At 39.6% G+C, this 19,237-nt stretch overlaps 1 protein-coding gene across 2 annotated transcripts; it reads right to left on the bottom strand.

Moving 5' to 3' along the window:
- Positions 1-2,929: 2,929 nt before the first annotated feature.
- Positions 2,930-17,399, bottom strand: COMMD2 (COMM domain containing 2). Of its 2 annotated transcripts, XM_007502046.2 has the most exons (6): positions 17,178-17,349; positions 16,437-16,514; positions 14,726-14,808; positions 13,411-13,584; positions 10,688-10,778; positions 3,411-3,550 (listed from the first exon to the last, which is right to left on the bottom strand). In XM_007502046.2, exons 1-5 carry the CDS (start codon positions 17,242-17,244, stop codon positions 10,692-10,694), a joined length of 489 nt encoding a protein of 162 aa, XP_007502108.1. In that variant the 5' UTR covers positions 17,245-17,349; the 3' UTR covers positions 3,411-3,550; positions 10,688-10,691. The 2 variants fall into 2 exon arrangements, with proteins under 2 accessions (XP_001363982.1, XP_007502108.1); XM_001363945.4 differs by lacking the exon at positions 10,688-10,778 and having other exon boundaries at positions 2,930-3,550; positions 17,178-17,399.
- Between the last annotated feature and the right edge of the window lie 1,838 nt (positions 17,400-19,237).

Genomic DNA, 19,237 nt, shown 5'->3' with positions numbered 1-19,237 from the left:
TAGGATTGGTGAAAAAGCAAAAAAACCATCTCTCTCTTTTTCTCTGTTAGTTGCTGTAGGGACTGTCCTGTGCATAACAGCAAGAGACTGAGATGAATAATGGTCTAATCTTTATGCTTCAAGGCTCCAAGATGAAGGAAGGAATGTGCCCTCCATCACTAATGACCATGTAAAAGACTAGAGCTAGTTATATTTCCAATTATAGCAACACCATTTGTGCTGTAAGTGCTGGAAATCCATCACCTTATCCTACAAGTCAGAACAATTGCTTTGGTTTAAAATGTCAAAAGTTTAACTATAAGATTAAAAAAAAAAAATTCAGAGCCCAGACAGGGATAAGGATAACTTTTTGTTTGTACAGATGTTTGTATTCTCAAAGCATTAAGCCCATAATAGAAACTAAACTACCTTTTTCTATTTTTACTTTGATGCCATAGTCTTCCAGACTTGTAATTATCAAACATATTTAAATTCTTAGAGATCTTTGAGAGGAAGGTAGCAAAAAAATATAATAAACCAAAATTATAAGCCTGGATATCCTTTCTGTTTCTAATTACGATAAAGTTTGTCATCATTTTTCTTTAATTCCACTCATAAATACATTGTATTATCCATATAAAGGCTAGAAAAAAAGTCCACACATTTATACTCAAACTTCACCAGTCTCCTAGACTTAGCTAGTACAGCTGGCCACAAGTGGATGGTATTTTTCCCTTTAAATTATGTGTTGCTGAGGCAAACACTCCCTTTTTTCTTCTTTTAAACCCTTAACTCTTGTCTTAGAATCAATACAAGAATCAGCTCCAAGGTAGAAGAGCACTAAGGGTTAGACATTTGGGGTTGTGACTTGCTCAGGATCATACAACTAGGAAGTCTAAGGCCAAATTTTAATTCAGGACCTCCCATATCTCCTGGCCTGGCTCTCTATCCACAAAGTCATCTAGCTGCCCCAAACAAGGTTTCTTGAAGGAAGAAATGCTTGAGAGAAATGCATTGCTATATTATATACAAAGGAATAAGGATTAGAGAAATTTGAGATAATTCAGCCTTCAGAAATCTGAGCAGAGATTTTATTACAAACAGGGATATCCAATATGAAAAACAGAAGACATTATTATAGCCTGGTTAACAGTTAGACTGCAGGAAAAACTTTTAAAAATAAGGACTGAAAGATTGTGAAATTATTATGAGGCATTTTAGACTCTCCTTTGGAGACTTAAAAACAGGATAGATATGATGGTTTTGGTAAAATCATACCTACAAACAGTGGAATGGGTTCTGGAGATTCCTATGAAATGGAAAATGAGCCAGTTCTAGATAGTATGAAGGGGAAGAAATGAGTAAGTGGGAACCTAAGATTTTTATGCATGTTATTATATGTATTTTGTATAAATGGATGAGAAATATCTTAAAATAGAGCTAAGTGCAATTGCATTTGATTTAAAAAGCACTTCTCAACTTAAGTTTGAGGATCATCCCTAGAAAGAGCAGCCAGTCACAGAGCCCAGGTTATTCTTTCTTTTCTGCTCCTGTTGGGCTCTTAGTGGTGGCCTCTTATCAGCAATACAATAAAACCTCTCCTAGTAAGGAGGAGACATGCTAACACCTCGCTATTTTGTCACAACTCATTACAAAAGACAGAAGGAAATGATACATTCTAGGATACCACTAAAAAGGAGGTATGATGTAAAAACTTGAAACATGAAGTAAAATATCATATTGCTAAAAGAGCAATTTCCAGAATCTTGGAGCACAGAGAAGGAAATGGTGTCCTGCTCCCCACTGGGTGGCAGGTAGAGGGGGCCTGCTGAATGATCCAGGTTAGGGCAGGATTCTGTCACAGTTAGTAGTACCCCGATGTGTTTATAAGTCAGGAGTTCAATTTTTTTAACCCATACCTTCTATCTCAGAATCAATACTAAAAAGCAATTCCAAGGCAGAAGAGCCTTTAAGGGTTAGTGTAAAGATTAAAATTTAGGGGAGATGGGGAGACTGAGGCAGGTAGAAATTAGTTTCTCTCTGCAAGGAGTATTATATTTTTTAAAGGTTTATTGAAGATTAAGGATTAAAGAAAATACAGGATAAGAGACACGTGTCCAGGCCATAGAGGAAGCCTAGACACAACCTCACCTACATTAAGAAAAAAAGCCATGCCTGCCCCAAAGCGGAAGTCCAAGAGCCCGAGAGAGCCCTCAAAAGCCTTTGAATCAGCTTAAATACCTTCTCATCTCAGCCCAGGTGAGATTACAAGGCATTCTGGGGAGGTAGAGCAAAGGCTCATGGGGATTGTAGTCCTGTATTCGAGTCTATTTTTTACATTAGGCAATTGGGGTTGTTACTTGCTGAGGATAACATGGCTAGAAGTGGGTGGTTTTTTTCCTACCTAACTGCCCCTAGGAGTCCAATTCTGATGCTTGTGCTACTTTGAAAACCAATTTGAGACTGTGGGATATGACTACTTGTGCTACCTACATAGCAAAATTGTGTTTGGAGGGAAGTTGTTTGTAAACTACCAAATGTAACAAAAGCAATAACCTCATGAGATAGAGAAGACAGAGGTTCAGAGAGACATGATTTGCCCAGTCACTTCTACTTACTTATAATATCTACTACATGATGGAATCAGGACTTGAGCCTAGTCAGGCTTTTCTAGCCTCAAATGGAGTCATCTTCCATTGTAATTCAGCTTCATTCATTTTTGGGGGATACTTCTATGTACTTTGAAACATTTGAAATATAACAAATGATGCACAATTAATTCAGGGTCACAATGATGCTATAGCCATGCGATTTCCATTTTACAAGGGGAGCTAGGATCACACTTTTATAAGGACAACACAGGAACTTTCATCTATCTATAAGATTCCCAAACTTTAATCTAAAGTCAGCACTATGAGTTTCTTTAAAAGTTTAAACCAACTATGAATAATTAAAGTATCACATTGTAAATTTTTATTTTTAGATATAATTCAGATATAATTTTTAGATATCAAGGCAAAAGGAAAAAATTAAAAAAACATAAGTTCAATAATCAAAGGATGTTCTAAAATACACTAATATGTACAGAAACCATGAATATAGATTCATTTCCAGTTGACTTATCATTATACATATACATGTATTTATCTAAAACAAAATTCATTTTACAGCATAAAGAAGCTGAACATAGGAAGTTCCATGAAAGTAACTTAACATTAGCTTCTAATTAATGCATCACTGTTGTAGCAGAGGAAGTCCATCTGATTCAGATGTTTAAGTATCTTAATTATAATAAAAAGAAATTCCAGCCAAAGCTTATTCTTGAACATTGTTCTATAAATCACTTGAACATATTTACAAGGCAAATCTAATACTACTTAATATTTCGGACAATTCTCCTACAGTGGTTTGTTTTCATTTCTCCTAATGCTTGTTCCAGTTGCTGAATCAAGTGAAGCAAGGTAGGTGGATCAGTCTGCAAAACCTGGCTGCTATGTTCTCCATCCCGACTTAGGTGCAGCTTTATGGTCATTGCTGGTTTAATTTGTTGTCTTAGACATCTGCTAGCAAGCTAGATATTTAAATGGAAGGGAAGCAGAGTTAAAACATATATATTTTTTTTTAAATGCAAAATACACACAAGAAACATTTAGTACTCAAGTCCTTAAAAATCAGCATTTTGAAATACATTAATCAATTCCACCAACAACTCAGTCCAGGAAGTACCTCTACAATAATACAAACCAAAGATGAAGGAAGAATCAGTCTAATGAGAAAGTTAAATGAACTGGGGGGGAAAGGGGAGAGGTCTAGTTGAGGGAAAAGAAGAATAAGAGACAATGACATTGTCAAATTTATGAAAAATTGTCTTTTTTTTTTAATGAGGGATATGCCAATCTGTTCTTTTATTCCATTTTTGTACAAAACAAATGAGAACAAGAGAAAATTAGTTTAAACTAAAGCAGGTAAATTTATAGCTTTCAAGGTCTTTAGAGACAGAGATTATTTCAGAATTAGAAGAGACTTTAGATTAAAAGTCATCTGAGATCAAATGTTACCTGAAAAAACATTTCTACACCAGTGATGTCAAACTCAAATAGAAATAGGGTCACTAAACCATACAGAATGATCCTCTCCAGTCACCTGCCAATCATGTGTCTGATGTATCTGCTTTACAACAGGACCTCTAGGAAAGAACTGCACTGTGCCTGAGCTAAGGAGAACCATCTTATTCATGGATAGTGCTAACTCCCTACATGTGCCTCTTAAACCTTCAATCAATACTTGAAAACAAGCTATCACATCCTCCATAAGTCTTCTCCAGAACAAAGATGCCTCATTTCTTCAAACAATGATCATGTGGCATGAATGCAATGCCCTTCTTCAGGGCACTTCTCTAGCTTATCAATGTCTCCTTAAATGGAATCCTCCAAAAGTAGTCTGGCCAGTGAGGAGCAAAGAGATTCGATTGTTTCCTTAACTCTGTTCATTCTGCCTCTCTTAAGGCAAGCTAAAATCACATTAGCTTTCTTGGCTGCCATCTGACTCATAACAACTTGGAAATCCATTAAACCTGAGAGATCTTTTTCAGATGAATTGCTATCTAGAGTAATATGTTCCTCATTTTATCATGCAAAGCTCATTTTTGACATAAGGATAATTTCCCCAAACTGAAATCTCTTTTTTCAAAAGCATCACACTTTAACAAGTTCCCTCCCCACAAAGAAATGCATTATTCATTTGCTTTTATTCCTTTTTTTAATAACCAATTTCCACATAAGTTTTCCAAAGTCTTAGATCCATATTATTTCCCTCCCTTCTTCCCTCCACAGCTCCTGGAGCTGACATCATTTGCTTTTTATTCTTAACTATGTCACTTTTCTTGATGACTCAGGGTCTTCATTATGACTATTACTTAACCGTTTACAGCTCCTTATTTGCTTTTTAACTTCTCTATCTCTTCCTTAAAGACTCAAGATTAACTATTACTTTTTCCTTTCATCTTTCCTTGTAATAATTTTAAAGATACCTTTACATCATCCTCTTTTAGTTTGCCAGGCCTAAAATAGTGTACACTTAGTAAAAATGTTATGCTAGTTAGAAACAGTCTGAGTTTACAACCTTGGACTTAGTACAAGCTCTCTAAGCCTCAGATCTCTAAACTCTAAAATAGATAGAATTAAGCCAGGAAACTTATAAATCCAAACTTCTTTTAGCTGGTGAAAGTTTCTAATTCATTCAGAATACACCATGCCTTATATTATCATATTTTTATGTTTTTCATCTCTTGAAATAGATTGCTAATTCTTGGAGGCCAGATACTATATCCTATTCCATTTTCTTATATCCCTAGCACCTGGCATACTCCTATATATAAGTATACAATAAATGTAATAATTATAATGTAACATGACTTTAATGAAGATGATTTGAGAGCACTATTTAAGTTACTCCAGAGTTGGCAAGAAGTTTAGCTTGGCTAAAAGTCAAAGTTATAACCAAAAAGTTTGAATTCTGTTCAGTAGATACTAAAGATTTAAGAACTCCCAAAATATCTAGGTACAGAACACTGGGTCGAATTCTTTAGACAGACTAATATCTTAACAATTTTTAAAATTAAATATCTTTTTAAAAAATCAAACATTTTTTCCTTTTCCCCCAGATTTTCCTTCCTGCTGGGGGTAGGTAGGTATTGAAGGACACAAAACTCTAATAAAAAATGCAGTCAAACAAGATCACATTCCCATACTGGCCATGTTTAAAAATAACACCTTAATTATCTGACTAACCATGGCAAATATTAAAAGGGTGTTCAATTAAAATATAACCAACTGAGAATGCACAACATTTTATAAAATAATTTCCCTGAGTTTTAATATTATTTAATATTTATTAATATTTAATAATAATTTAAAAGTCAGAGATCTAACGTGTTTATATGGTTCCATGAATCAGGCAATTTTAACTTGACTTCATCCATTTCCATTCACTTTGTCACATCTCTATACATGTATCCCCCAACATAATTCTTTCTTTGAGCTAAATAATAAAATTTGATCAATAATCTAGGCTGGTAGCAATGAGGCCTTGAATTATAATGACAGCTATGTGAGTGGTGGGAAGGAGGCAGACAGGAGAGGCATGTGAGAGGTACAAACAAGATTTGGCAACTTATACCAAATGTTGGGCATGGAAGAATGAAGAGTAAAGGGTAATGCTGAGGAGATGAACCTGAGAGGCTAGAAGAATGATCACCTTCAAGAGAAATAAGGAAATCTATAAGTAGGGTAGAGTTGGGAGGTGGGAAGGAAGGAAGTTGAGTTTAGAAGGCATAACCAAGAGACAACTGGTAATAGGGAATTGAAGTTCAGGGGAGATTCTGGGGCTACATAAATAGCTCTATGAGTTGTCTGCATGAAGGTGAGAGTTAAACCAATGTAACCGAGATTACTGAAGGAATGTAGAAAGAGAAAGGGACTATAAATAAAACCTTGGGAAATACTACAGTTACCAATGAAGGAAACTAACCAGGAGAGAGCACTATAGTATTACAAAAACCTAGAGATCCAGGAAAAGAGAGGTCAGCAGTGTCAAATGCAGCAGACTGACTGGGAAGGATGCTGTCAAGATTTGTCAATTCTAAAATGATTAGTAACTTTGGAGAGAGGAGTTTCAGGTGAGTGAGAAGACTAGAAGCTAGACTATAAAGGGTTGAAAAGAGAGAAGTGGAAGAATCGGGCATAGACGGTTTTTTCAAGAAGTTTGGCCAAGAAACAGGAGAAACAGAGGATAATGGCTTGAGGTAGTGATAAGGTTTTGTGAGTTTTTTTTAAAGATGGATGAGACTTGGGCATGTTTGAAGGCTGAAGGGAAGGAACCAAAAAAAGGAGAAAGGATGAAGATTTGAAAGAATAAGGACAATTGAGGATGCAATCTGCTGGAGAAGAACAAGGGAATGGGATCAAATACCTGTGTGAAAGGGCTGTCCTTGGCAGGAAAGGCCACTTCTTATCAGAGACCAAAGGAAAAGAATGGAGGACAGAGTTAAGGATTTGAAAACAAAGGAATAGGAGTAGCTAACACAAACAGACTCATTTTTTTCTATAAAGGTCATCATCTGAGAAAAAAGAGGAAAGGATGTATTGGGGGGAGGGGGGCAGCATAAGGAAAGAAGAAAAAAGTTCCAATACCTTCTGTGGAGAGTGAAACAGGTACCAATTAGGAAAGAATAAAAGGACTGCTGGGCTGTCATGTGAATATACAATGTTCCCAGGAGGCATGGCTCTAAGTTTTCCTCAGGCTCCATTCAGCAGCTTGTTGATAGGAGCAGAGGAGGCACATGGCAGTAGAAATAACCTAGGGCTGAAGCCAGGCAAGAGACTAAGAAGCAACAGGACAGAGGAGCCAGGATTTACTGAACAGTTCAATACAGAATTGAATTAATCAACTAGAGGGTACAGATTAGAAAGAAATTGGAGTAGAGAGAATGTTAGGAAAAAATGCTTGCGGGTTAGAGAACTAGACATCTCAGTGACAGTGAAGAACAGGTTTAGGAGGGACTAGATCCCTCCTAAATGAAAGATCATGTTCAAATAGAGGAATATCAGAGTTTTTAACTGAGAAAATGGTATCATTATGGGTAATGGTGAGATCTGGTATATGACCATTCCTAAGTATTGTTTAATTGAAAATACGTTACCCTAAAAAAGAATTACATTTCCCAGAAGCCCATTGACTTTCTGTCATTACATACTTCCTGTAGACAGAGGATATTAGGCAGGGACGTGGAGGGTCCCCCCGTCTTTTTGGCCCTGTTGGGGAGGATGGTGGTGGTGAGTGGGGATTTTGAAATGGCTAACTCAGCCATGGGCACATGGTCTTTATTTTGTATCCTCCTTATTCCTTGATATCTAATGATCATTAATAAATCTCCTAAAATATAATATCTTTATTATTGCAGATTAATTTTTATAGTATGATTGAGATGGAATGACATAGGTCATGGGATTTAAGAAACCTAGAGAGGGGGCAGCTGGGTAGCTCAGTGGATTGAGAACCAGGCCTAGAGACGGGAGGTCCTAGGTTCAAATCTGGCCTCAGACACTTCCCAGCTGTGTGACCCTGGGCAAGTCACTTGACCCCCATTGCCTAGCCCTTACCACTCTTCTGCCTTGGAGCCAATACACAGTATTGACTCCAAGATGGAAGGGAAGGGTTTAAAAAAAAAAAAAGAAGCCTAGAGAATTTGGAGTTTAGGAAGATATCAATGAATGCGAAATCTAGCATAAAGACAGGAGATAAGAAGATGGAGAGTCAGATGCTGAACCCCTTGAGAAAAAAGAATAACCTAAGGGCCAGCACACAACAGTCACTTTGATTTGAATTGGTTGGAATTTTGTTTGAGTGTATAGGTGCCCACCCTGTTCTTTTTTTTTTTTTTAAACCCTTACCTTCCATCTTGGAGTCAATACTGTGTATTGGCTCCAAGGCAGAAGAGTGGTAAGGGCTAGGCAATGGGGGTCAAGTGACTTGCCCAGGGTCACACAGCTGGGAAGTGGCTGAGGCCAGATTTGAACCTAGGACCTCCCTTCTCTAGACCTGGCTCTCAATCCACTGAGCTATCCAGCTGCCCCCACCCACCCTGTTCTTAATGACCATAAGAAGACTTAAGGCTAGTAGAAAACTCAGAGATCATCTGCGTATAACTCTTAAGAAAAAAATTGAGGCCTGAGAAGACAAAATGACTTTCAAAGTTCATATAGAAAGTAAGCAAGATCCCAAGATCTGAATTTAAGTACTACAAATGTAATGCCCCTTTCATATCATACTCTCATTATTTCCTCTGGTAAACTTTCAGGGTCAAATAAAATATATTAACAACATGCCTTTAGTTTATTAATTTATTCTGTGAAAAACTGAGTCATGCCCATACTATGGCATACAGAAAATTGGCAAATATAATTGTAATATATTTGACCTTGTTTTTCAGAGGAAAAATTATTTTCCTCCACCCTATAAGACTTTCTTATAATTTGAACAATTTTAAAGTCAAATTAGACACATCAGTGCCCACTTTATAAATGTATTTAGAAGGCTACACATCACAATGGAAAGGGGGAGCTAATCTGATATGGGCTATAAAATAGAAGATAATCTTATTTGCCTCTACCTCTTTTTAGGTTAGCTTATGAAAGGTAGCACACATTAAGAACTCTCAAATACTAATTTCTCTGTTTAACCACAGACACAGGATGGTGTTAATTTAAACAAGAGTAATATATCCTTTACTGTCTAATGCTGACCACCCTCGAAGTAAAGGGAAGTCCAGTATGAAACATTAAATTTACTGTTATTAACAAGGGCATAAATTGTACTCTTGATTTATTCTGGGCATCTTTCCACTAGAAACCTGGCTGACCATTACCTTGTTCCATATAAGCAACAGCACATTAATTAAATAGTAAAAGTTTACTCATGACCAACTTCAGTGGGGCCAAGTCAGTTATTTAGAAATGAGAGGCTCATAGTATGTTATTACTAATCTTTTGACCCATTTAGTCTCTCCTCATCTGTGTAAACCTTAAAATTTCTTAGACTTATAAATGTTGGAAATTTCACCATTGGGAATTTCATACTTGAAAAATTTCCTACTGATAGTCTACTGGAATGTGAACCCCCTTGGCATGGGAGGATCTTTCTCCTCCCTTCTTAAGATTACTTTAGGACAGAAACTTTTTGCTGAACAATGGAAAGGACTTTGACCTATGCTTAAGCATAGAACAGGAAGTTCTTTGAGTCATGATTGATTTTAGAATTGATACAATAGAGATACTTGGAATGACAGAACCAGGTCTTGGAACTTCCAATCTCCACCCTACTCAGGGTAACAGGATTTAGGAAGGGCTGCAGCAAAGGATCAAGATTTAATTATTTGAGAATATGACCTTCAACAGACATGTGCAAAGCCACAGACCTCTGAGCGGTTCTGGGTTAAGCTAGAGCCACCATTGGCACAGGGAAGACATGGACAGTGATTGGTAGATGTGAGAACTGAGGGGAGGGAACTTGGATGGTTTCCTTAAAGATAGCGGGGTCTGAGGACTAGGGAGGTTGGAGAGGTTTTGCTCTGAGAGGTTGTGCTCTGAGAAGCTTGCTCTGAAGGAAGATGGAGGTGGAGGCCCCTGAGACTGTTTCTCCATTTTGGTCACGTGAGTGATAGGGACTGATCTCTTTTCGTTGCCTCAGCTATCTAAGGGCTTGGGCCTTTTGGCCCAGCCTAAACAGAGGGGGTATTTAAGGCCTATTCCCTTCTCTCCCTTTTCTCTCTCTCTCTCTCTCTCTCTCTCTCTCTCTCTCTCTCTCTCTCTCTCTCTCTCTCTCTAATACCTTTCTTCCTCCTGTTTGTAATTAAAAACTCCATAAAAGGTTGACTGCTGACTTGAGTTTCATTTAGGAATTACATAGCTGAATTCCTTGGCGACCTTAAATTAATATATATCAGTCTTTTAACGTGATTTTCTTGTCACATCTGACACATTTCCCTTTACTTCAGTAATTCAGTTCAAATCCCTCAGTAAGGGCTGTACCTAAGTACATTTAATAAAAAAAAACTCATTATCTTTTTGAAGCATTTTAACATTACAAAAAAGTAAAAACTATTACAGACTGAAATAATCCTTGTCATATACAATTCAAACTTGAGTCTTACTTAATCAGCCACACTCCTGTCTTCTTTTCACAAGCTCTTCATTTGTTTCATTTTTGTATCTATAACCTTGGCACCTGAAACTGTGCCTGGCCTATAGTAAATAGAGGGATAGAGATTAGACCCATGATTTCACCAAAACAGGAAACTAGCTGGTGAGGAAACTTCTTTCTCATTGCAGGCCAGCATTTTCTCTACAATTTAAATCTTTGAGAGTTCCTAGGAACACAGTGATTTGTTTAGGGTCACCCAGGCAGTATGTGTCTGAGGCTAGTTCTCTGTTCACTTCACAAAACAGGTCAAACCCAGTGCTCATGAAAGTCCACAATACTGCTTAAACAAGATTAAAATTAATAAAGACACATTTAAAAATAAATTAAAATACAATAAAAATAATGTTAATTTGTGGATTTCTAAGTCAATCTGTAGCCTGCAGGAGTGGCATGTAGCAAGAGTTCCATAAATACTTGCTGATTGATTGGATTTATTATTATGCTGGCTACTAAAGGCATATTAATTTAGAAATACTTTTTAAAAAATACTCAAAAGAAACTACTCTTATTCTATGCAAAAGAGAGAAATAGATAAAAAAGATCCTTTTGTTGAAGAGATATATGACTCACTTATTAAGTTATAAATTTGCTTAACTGGTCCATGTTTCCACAATTCCATTTAAACGAAAAGTAAAGGTTTAAAATAAAAGCTGAAATTTAGAGGTCATATTATTTGAGCTAGAAGGACCTTTAGTGAAGATATGTTCCAAGTCTCTCATTTGACATTTGAAAAGAGGTTCTAAGAAGTACGAGGGCATTTCCAGGGTCAGACTGTGAAAAAGAGTGAAAATCGAGGCCCAGTCCTTTTGACTCCAAAAATCATACTCTTTCCACTCTATAATGACATTTACCTATAGAATTAGATGACTTAAGGTGTCAAAGCTACAAAAAAAAATGCATTAACAGGTTAGATTATGGAAAACACTTTTCCTTTCAGACAGTTCAGGTTTTATAAAGAATTTCTTTCATTTGAACCTTGAATCCTATATTTAACACTATTGACTCCACTATGGCAGCTGAAGCTGGCACCATTCCAGGGCCCCAACCACCTGCTGCCCTCAGATCAGGAGGATGCTGCCTTTTCCTTGCCTGACTGTGTCTGAAGGCCTTTGGATTCAAGCATATTCCCTCTTTCCACTATTCTGGTAAAACCAGACTATGTTCTCTCTCCTCTACCTCTGGAATCTAATCAAGCTCTACTGGTTATTTCTTCCCAATGCCTTTAACTTGAAAGCCAACTTTGAGAGGTGAAAGGGGATGGCAGAGGTCTCATTTACATTCTGGATATAGCCCTGGGTTTCTAGTTTCCCTCCACTTTTCTCCCCCTCTTTGTCCTCCTGCCAAATAAGCCATCTCCAACAATGGCCTTCTTCATGTCATTCTTGTACCACAGGGCCTCCTATTGTCTATATCTGTTTTATGTTATTGTTATGTATCTCTATGGCAATCTGGTGAAACTTATGGACCTGCTTTTCAGAATAATGGTTCTGTTTTTGTTTTTAAGCCTGAGTCTCTCCATCTTGTCCAGATTGGAAATACAGGGACTAGTAATGGGTTTGATCTCACTACAGATGGTCAAGGGAACTTTGACTTGCTTTCAGTTTCTAACTGAGGCTGGTTTGCCCTTTTATCTCAAAACAACCTAGTGGTCTTCCTCTTCCCAGGAACTTCCAATCTGTATTGTTCTGTTACTCAACCATGTCTGATTCTTCCTAACCCAGGTGGACCATAACACACCCATACTGTCCCTGAGTTTTCTTGGCAAAGATACTCAACTAGTTTACCATTTTCTTCTTCAGTGGATTAAAGCAGACAGAAATTAAGTGACTTGGTCACACAGCTAGTTGCATCTGAGGCTGGATTTGAACTCAGATCTTTCTGACTCCAGACCCAGGGCTCTATCCACTGAGACACCTCTTGCCTCTCCCATCTACAAAGTGCACTCAGAACCTCTAAGCTCAAGAGTTCTGTCAGCCTCAGCTTCTCTAGTAGCTGGGATTATAGGCTAATCCACTATGCCCAGCTCAGAATAATGTTCTTAAATGCATAAAATATATGATATTACAGAGGAGTACTCCTTTTACCTTTTCTATTTCCATATCTCAAACAATTAACAATCATGTGGTCTAATTTTGGATTGGTACTATCAAATAAATATCAATTTATTGATTGAAATTTTACTTTCTAATAAAGGACTACTTCCAATTGTCTTCAAAATAATTTTCAGACTGCCTTAAATTATGTATTTTTTTAAAAAGCTGAGGTGGCTGCCAGGTGACTTAATGAATTGAGAGCCAGGCTAGAAACAGGAGGTCCTGGGTTCCCATCTAGCTATGTGACCCTGGGCAAATCAGTTAACCCCCATTACCTACCCTCTATCACTTTTCTGCCTTAGAACAAATACACAAGGTTATTGATTCCAAGATGGAAGGTGATGGTTAAAAAAAAACAGCTCACCTGATAAATCTTTCCAATTACTTTTTGTTTTCCTGATTTGAATACAACAAATATGGTTACATACAAATGAAGTCTCTTATTTACCAATTACTTTTTCTAAATTAGCCTCAAAACACATTATTACTTTGAAATATATATGGGAAGCTATTTAAAGAATGAAGCAAAAGAAGACAAACCCAAAAACTAAATTATATAACACATCATAAATGATCCTACCTGTACATCCAATCTCCACTCAAGGTTGTGGTAACTAGGGAGCACTGGTGCCAACTCACTCAGAATTGTTCTGATTTCCTTTCTGTTGTCAAGATAAAGCTGAAGCAATAACTTATTCAAGTCTTCACTGAATCCCAAAACAAGCACAGAATCCTGGAAATCCAGTTCAGAAATCTGAAAGGAAATAGGAAGTATTATGCAGTAACAATCAGCATTTATGATAAATTTGCTATTACTATATATTTGAAAGTACTACATATACTTCTCAAATAAACCTCTCCTGCTTCTTTTTATCTAATATTCTATGATCAACTAGAAAACTCACTTAATAATAATCACCATTCATGACCATCCCTATAAAACTTGAGTGAAAGATGGAAGTACATCTTGAATTTCTGGAATAAAGAGGAAAGAATGCTATAGATACTCATATTCCACAATGAAAAGTTCTATTTTACATGTTATTAATTTGGAAAGAAAACTAAGTCAATTCACTAGCTGCATCCGCCTGAATATATGTTGTGATTTTGTTTCAGTAAAATTCACCATTATGATAATTTTAAAATTTATGAAAACAGGTCAAACTTTTTTTTTTTAACTCTTACCTTCCGGCTTGGAGTCAATAGCTCCAAGGCAGAAGAGTGGTAAGGGCTTGGCAATGGGGGTCAAGTGACTTGCCCAGGGTCACACATCTAGGAAGTATCTGAGGCCAGATTTGAAATTAGGACCTCCCGTCTCTAGGTCTGGCTCTCAATCCACTGAGCTATCCAGTTGCCCCCTCAAACTTTTTTTCTAGAATATATCATTCTTACTGCTCCATCATTAAATTTGGACTCAGAGATCCAACACATTCCCCCAAAGCACTCAAAAAGAGCAGGACAGAACTGCATTATTCCACAGTAGAGTTGAGAAGGTATTCTGGGACAAGTTTCTCCATTAGGATTCAGACATTTCTTTGCATAGTCAGCTGCTTACCAACCATAAATCAACCTTTCCAACTTGTAGCTATTTGAAGGAAATATTTTACACAAGACAGGAAGCTTCTTCTTTTTTTTTTTTAAAACCCTTACCTTCCATCTTGGAGTCAATACTGTGTATTGGCTCCAAAGCAGAAGAGTGGTAAGGGCTAGGCAATGGGGGTCAAGTGACTTGCCCAGGGTCACACAGCTGGGAAGTGGCTGAGGCCAGATTTGAACCTAGGACCTCCCATCTCTAGGCCTGGCTCTCAATCCACTGAGCTACCCAGCTGCCCCCGACAGGAAGCTTCTCAACACTTCTGCAATACAAAATATGAACAGTTCTCAATAGCCCTTACCATGAGTTTTGAGCTCTCGGTGAGTAGGTATGTTAATCCCTCAACTCCATGTTGGACTGTGTTACTACTAACATTGAGTACTCCTAAAGACAGAAAATAAAAGGCAACCACAATACATTATTTTCCTAAAAACTTTTCCTTTTAAAATTTCATTCTACCTTCTCATTTTGTCACATTTATCATCCAAGGCCCTGTATTTTACAATTACCTTAATGATGATGAAAATTATGAATTAGGCTTTTACAAAGTTGTCTAAACCTAGGTGTCTCCATCTTCTCTTTTATCACTCTTTAATCTCTTCTAATCTGGTTATTGCTCAAATACAACTGCTCCTTTAAAGTCACCAAATATCTCTCAATTGCTAAATCTTGATGTTTCTTGAATCTTCAGCAGTTTCCCATTCTGTTTCTCCACCATCCTCTCCTCATCCTTATTTTTTGTAGTGTTCTCTCTTGGTTCTCCTCTTAATTATCTGATTGCTTCTTCTCAGTGTCCTTTGCTGGATCATCACGCTCACTTAGCTGTGAGTGAACTACCAAGGCCTTGGCTTGGGCTTTTTCTTTTCTCTCAACACTCTCACTTGGTGACTTCATCTCCTACCTTGGATTTTAATTATCATCTTTATGCAAATGCTCCCCTATATACAAATGTGGTTCTCTCCTCTCTTCAAAATTCTGGTCTTTCATGTATGTTCCCAACTAGATATTCCTCTCTCAAACTCAACATGTTCAAATAACTCAGACCTACCCCCCACCCCCACCCTGCCAATGTTCTTACTATCATCTAGGGCAGGGAACCCCAAACTTTTTATACAGGGGGCCAGTTCACTGTCCCTCAGACCACTGGAGGACTGGACTATTTAAAAAACTGAACAAATATGTATACTGCTGTCTGGGATAGCGGAGGCTGCAGGGCTGGTTGTGATGGGCCTTTCATACTTTACACAGGTCCATCACCACCACTATACCGGGCAGCAGTATACATGGAATCCCCTCCCCCAGATGTCACCATGCAGACATCTTGCATTGTGCAGCCACATAATCCTTTGCAAGGTGCTTTGCGTTCAATTACTCTCAGAACAAGGTGCCACAAAAAGGATTATGTCACCGGAAGTAGTACTGTATGTGTAAGCAAGGCCAGGTTTTGTGGCATTGGTCACATACAGTGCTCCTCTCTCTGACCATCAGTGAAAGAGGTACCCCTTCTGGAAATGCTGTGGGGGCTGGATAAATGGCCTGGGGAAGGTGGGGGGCCTCATGTGGCCTACAGGCTTGAGTTTGGGGACCCCTGATCTAGGACAATACCAGCATACAAATCATTCAGGTCCTCTCCCTGCCTTCCCTCTACAGCACCCCGCACCCCCAAGCCTGATAATGCAGGGGGAGGGACCAAAGCTAGCTTCTTTTTAGGTGACAAGGGTGGGCTGTTGCTTTCCATACAGTAGGCGCTTAAAAAGTGCCAGGGAAGAGCAGTTGCCCAGAGACTAGACTGGATGACGGTGTCTTGACAAAGGGGGAAACAAGTTCGGGGCGCTGGGGGTGGTGCCCCAGGAGAGTGAGAGTCACTTTGGCTCCCCAGCCCCTCTGTGCCTTAGTTTCCCCCTATGTAAAGTGAGGGGAGCCTAACGGGTCCCCCCCCCCCCCAACCAGGTGCTAAGTCCAGAGGCGCGGAAGGCACGGCCACGACATCTCATTCCGGGAGGGTTCCTTACTGGCGGCTCCTTCGTAGACTTTCGGGTTGGCCCCCTTCCTCAGAAACTCAACCGCGATCCGGCAGAACTCCGCGACCACTGCAAGGGAAAAGAAAAGCGGAAATGGGTGCCAGAGCTCGGACTAACAGGTGGGAGTGCGAAGGGGGAGTGACAGAAAAGGGCGTGACAGAAGAGGGCGTGGTGCGGCAGGTTGGGAGGAACTGCGCAAGCACAAAGGTGAGCGGCAGAGGGGGCGGAGCAGGAGGGAGGCTAGGAACGTGCAAGCGTCAGAATGGGGGAGGGGAGTGGAGAAGACGTGGCGCGGGGAGAGCTCCGCGGTCTGAGAGGGAACAATAGGGGGCGTGTAAGGGCTGCAACACGCAAGCGGAAATGAGTAAGGAGGAAGAGGGAAAACCCTTAGGATTCTGGAGGGAGGGACGCCCCGCTGTGAGGGGCGCGAGAGGCTGGGCGTGGTCGCGACAACTGGAGGAAAGTGGGCGTGGGACCACGGAAAGCTGGGTGAAGAGTGCGAGGGAGTTCGGGGGGCACGCGAAGCCGCGAAAGCACGAGGGAGCAACAGGAAGGGAAAGAGTTGGGGGCGCGCAAGCGCAGTTATTCTAAGGGGGACGCGGCAGAGGGCGCTAGTGTTGCCACGGGAGCGGGGAAGCCGTAAAGGGCGGAGCCCGGGGTGTGGGGCGTGGGAGCCCCCCTCCCCCTCGCCCGCTTCCCTCCTCCCGCACGCACGCCGGAGGGCGCACTGACCCGCGTGGTCCACCTTGGGCAGGAAGCCCAGGTGCTCGCGGTGCTCCTCGGACAGTTCCAACAGCATCTTTCCAGGCCCTCTCCACGGGCCGATTCCCGGCTACGGCAGTGGCGGAAGCTGGCAGCGGATGCGCGCCTGCCTGTCTGGCAACGCTTCCGTCTGCCGAGTCCACCGCAGACTGATCCGGCTACGCTGCATCCCCTCGGTGTGGAGGTTCCGCTTGTTTAGAGGCCTCAGCCCCGCCCCCGATCTTCTCTACCTTTGGGAGGGTTTTTTCTGAACTTCGGCTTTCTACTTCTGCCGCCTGTGGGCAGTTTTCATTTGGGTGTGTATTGGGGTCAAAGCTTGCTGAGGACCAACGCGGGGAAATGTCATGCCACCAGTTCTTATTGCCACGGGCGTTAATTTCTTCTTTTTTTTTTTTTTAAAGTTACTGTGCATAGGTTGCAAGGCAGAAGGGCAATAAGGGCTAGGTAGTGAGGTTAAGTGACTTGCACCGGGATGCACAGCTAGGAAGTGTATGATACTGTATTTGAACCTAGGTCCTCCCAACTCCAGGTCTTGTGTTCTGTTCATAGGTTTATACCGAGCACCTCTCCAGTTAACCTTTTGACTCCCAAGTCCAGAGTGTTTTCCATTGCACGTAGTGTGAAATATTTATTTTTTGTTATATGTTGAGTTCCAAGCTGATGCCCTCCTTACTCTGCATTAGAGAAGGTCTGCATTACACGAAACCGAATACAGATTCCAATAGATCAGTTCTTTCTCTGCAGGTGGATAGTATCTTCCTTCCTTTGTACTTGATTTGAATAATCACGAAACTCAGAATAGATTAGCCTTCAACAGTTACTTTTTAAACAATTTTGCTATGAATGCATACCACATTCTCTTGGTTCTGTTTCCTTGTTTCATGCAAGTTTTGACATATTTTTTCTAAAATCATCCTCATCATTTTTTACAGAACAGTTTCATCACAACCATAGATCAAAACTTGTTTATCCATTCCCCTGTTGATGGTCATTCTCTCAATTTCCAGTTTTTTGGCCCTACAAAAAAGAGTCACTATGACTGTTTTAGAACATATAAGTTCTTTTCCATTTTCCCTGATCATCTTAGGAAATAAACCTAACAGTGTATCACTGGATCAAAAAGGTATACATACACAGTTTCATAACTCTTTGGACATGATTCTTGATGATTCTTCAAAATGGTAGTATCAGTTCACAGTTCCCCTACAGTGTATTGTCTCACTTTTTCCACATTCCCTTCAGTGGAATATTATTGTGCTGAAAGGAATAATGAACTGGAGGAATTCCATGTGAACTGGACCGACCTCCAGGAATTGATGCAGAGTGAAAGGAGCAGAACTAGGAGAACATTGTACACAGAGACTGATACATTATGGCACAAAATGTAATGGACTTTTCTATTAGCAGCAATGCAATGACCCAGGACAATCCAGAGGAACTTATAAGAAAGAATGCTATCTACATCCAGAGAAAGAACTGTGGGAGCAGAAATGCAGAAGAAAAACATGTGATTGATCCCATGGTTTGATGGGGATATGATTGGGGATGTTGACTTTAAATGATCACTCTATTGCAAATATTGATAATATGGAAATAGGTTTTGAACAGTGATACATATAAAATTGCTCATCAGTTCTGGGAGGTAGGAGGGGAGGGGGAGGGAAAGAACATGAATCATGTAACCATTGTAAACCTTAAAATTTCTTAGACTTATGAATGTTGGAAATTTCCCCATTGGGAAATTTCATACTTGAAAAAATTTCCTACTGATAGTAAGAACTCTATTGGAATGTGAAACTCCTTGGCATGGGAGGATCCTTCTCTTCCCTACTTAAGACTACTTTAGGACAGAAACCTTTTGCTAAACAATGGAAAGAGCTTTGACCTATGCTTAAGCATAGAACAGAAAGTTCTTTGAGTCATGATTGATTTTAGAATTGATACAATAGAGATACTTGGAATGACAGAACCAGGTCTTGGAAACTACAATCTCTACCCTACTCAGAGTAACAGGATTTAGGAAGGGCTGC

Source organism: Monodelphis domestica, chromosome 8, assembly GCF_027887165.1.
Source record: "Monodelphis domestica isolate mMonDom1 chromosome 8, mMonDom1.pri, whole genome shotgun sequence".
In the NCBI taxonomy this organism is placed as follows: domain Eukaryota; kingdom Metazoa; phylum Chordata; class Mammalia; order Didelphimorphia; family Didelphidae; genus Monodelphis; species Monodelphis domestica.
Note: the sequence above shows the minus strand (reverse complement) of the source record. Positions and strands in the feature narration are given on the sequence as shown.

What these genes read in the sequence shown, in the direction of transcription:
- COMMD2 (XM_001363945.4), bottom strand. Translation starts at nt 17,244, where the DNA reads ATGCTGTTGGAACTGTCCGAGGAGCACCGCGAGCACCTGGGCTTCCTG. An exon ending in GCCCAAGGTGGACCACGCGG is followed by an intron (nt 16,515 to 17,177) that starts GTCAGTGCGCCC and finishes TTTCCCTTGCAG; the next exon opens with TGGTCGCGGAGTTCTGCCGG. An exon ending in CCGAGAGCTCAAAACTCATG is followed by an intron (nt 13,585 to 14,725) that starts GTAAGGGCTATT and finishes ATTTCCTTTCAG; the next exon opens with ATTTCTGAACTGGATTTCCA.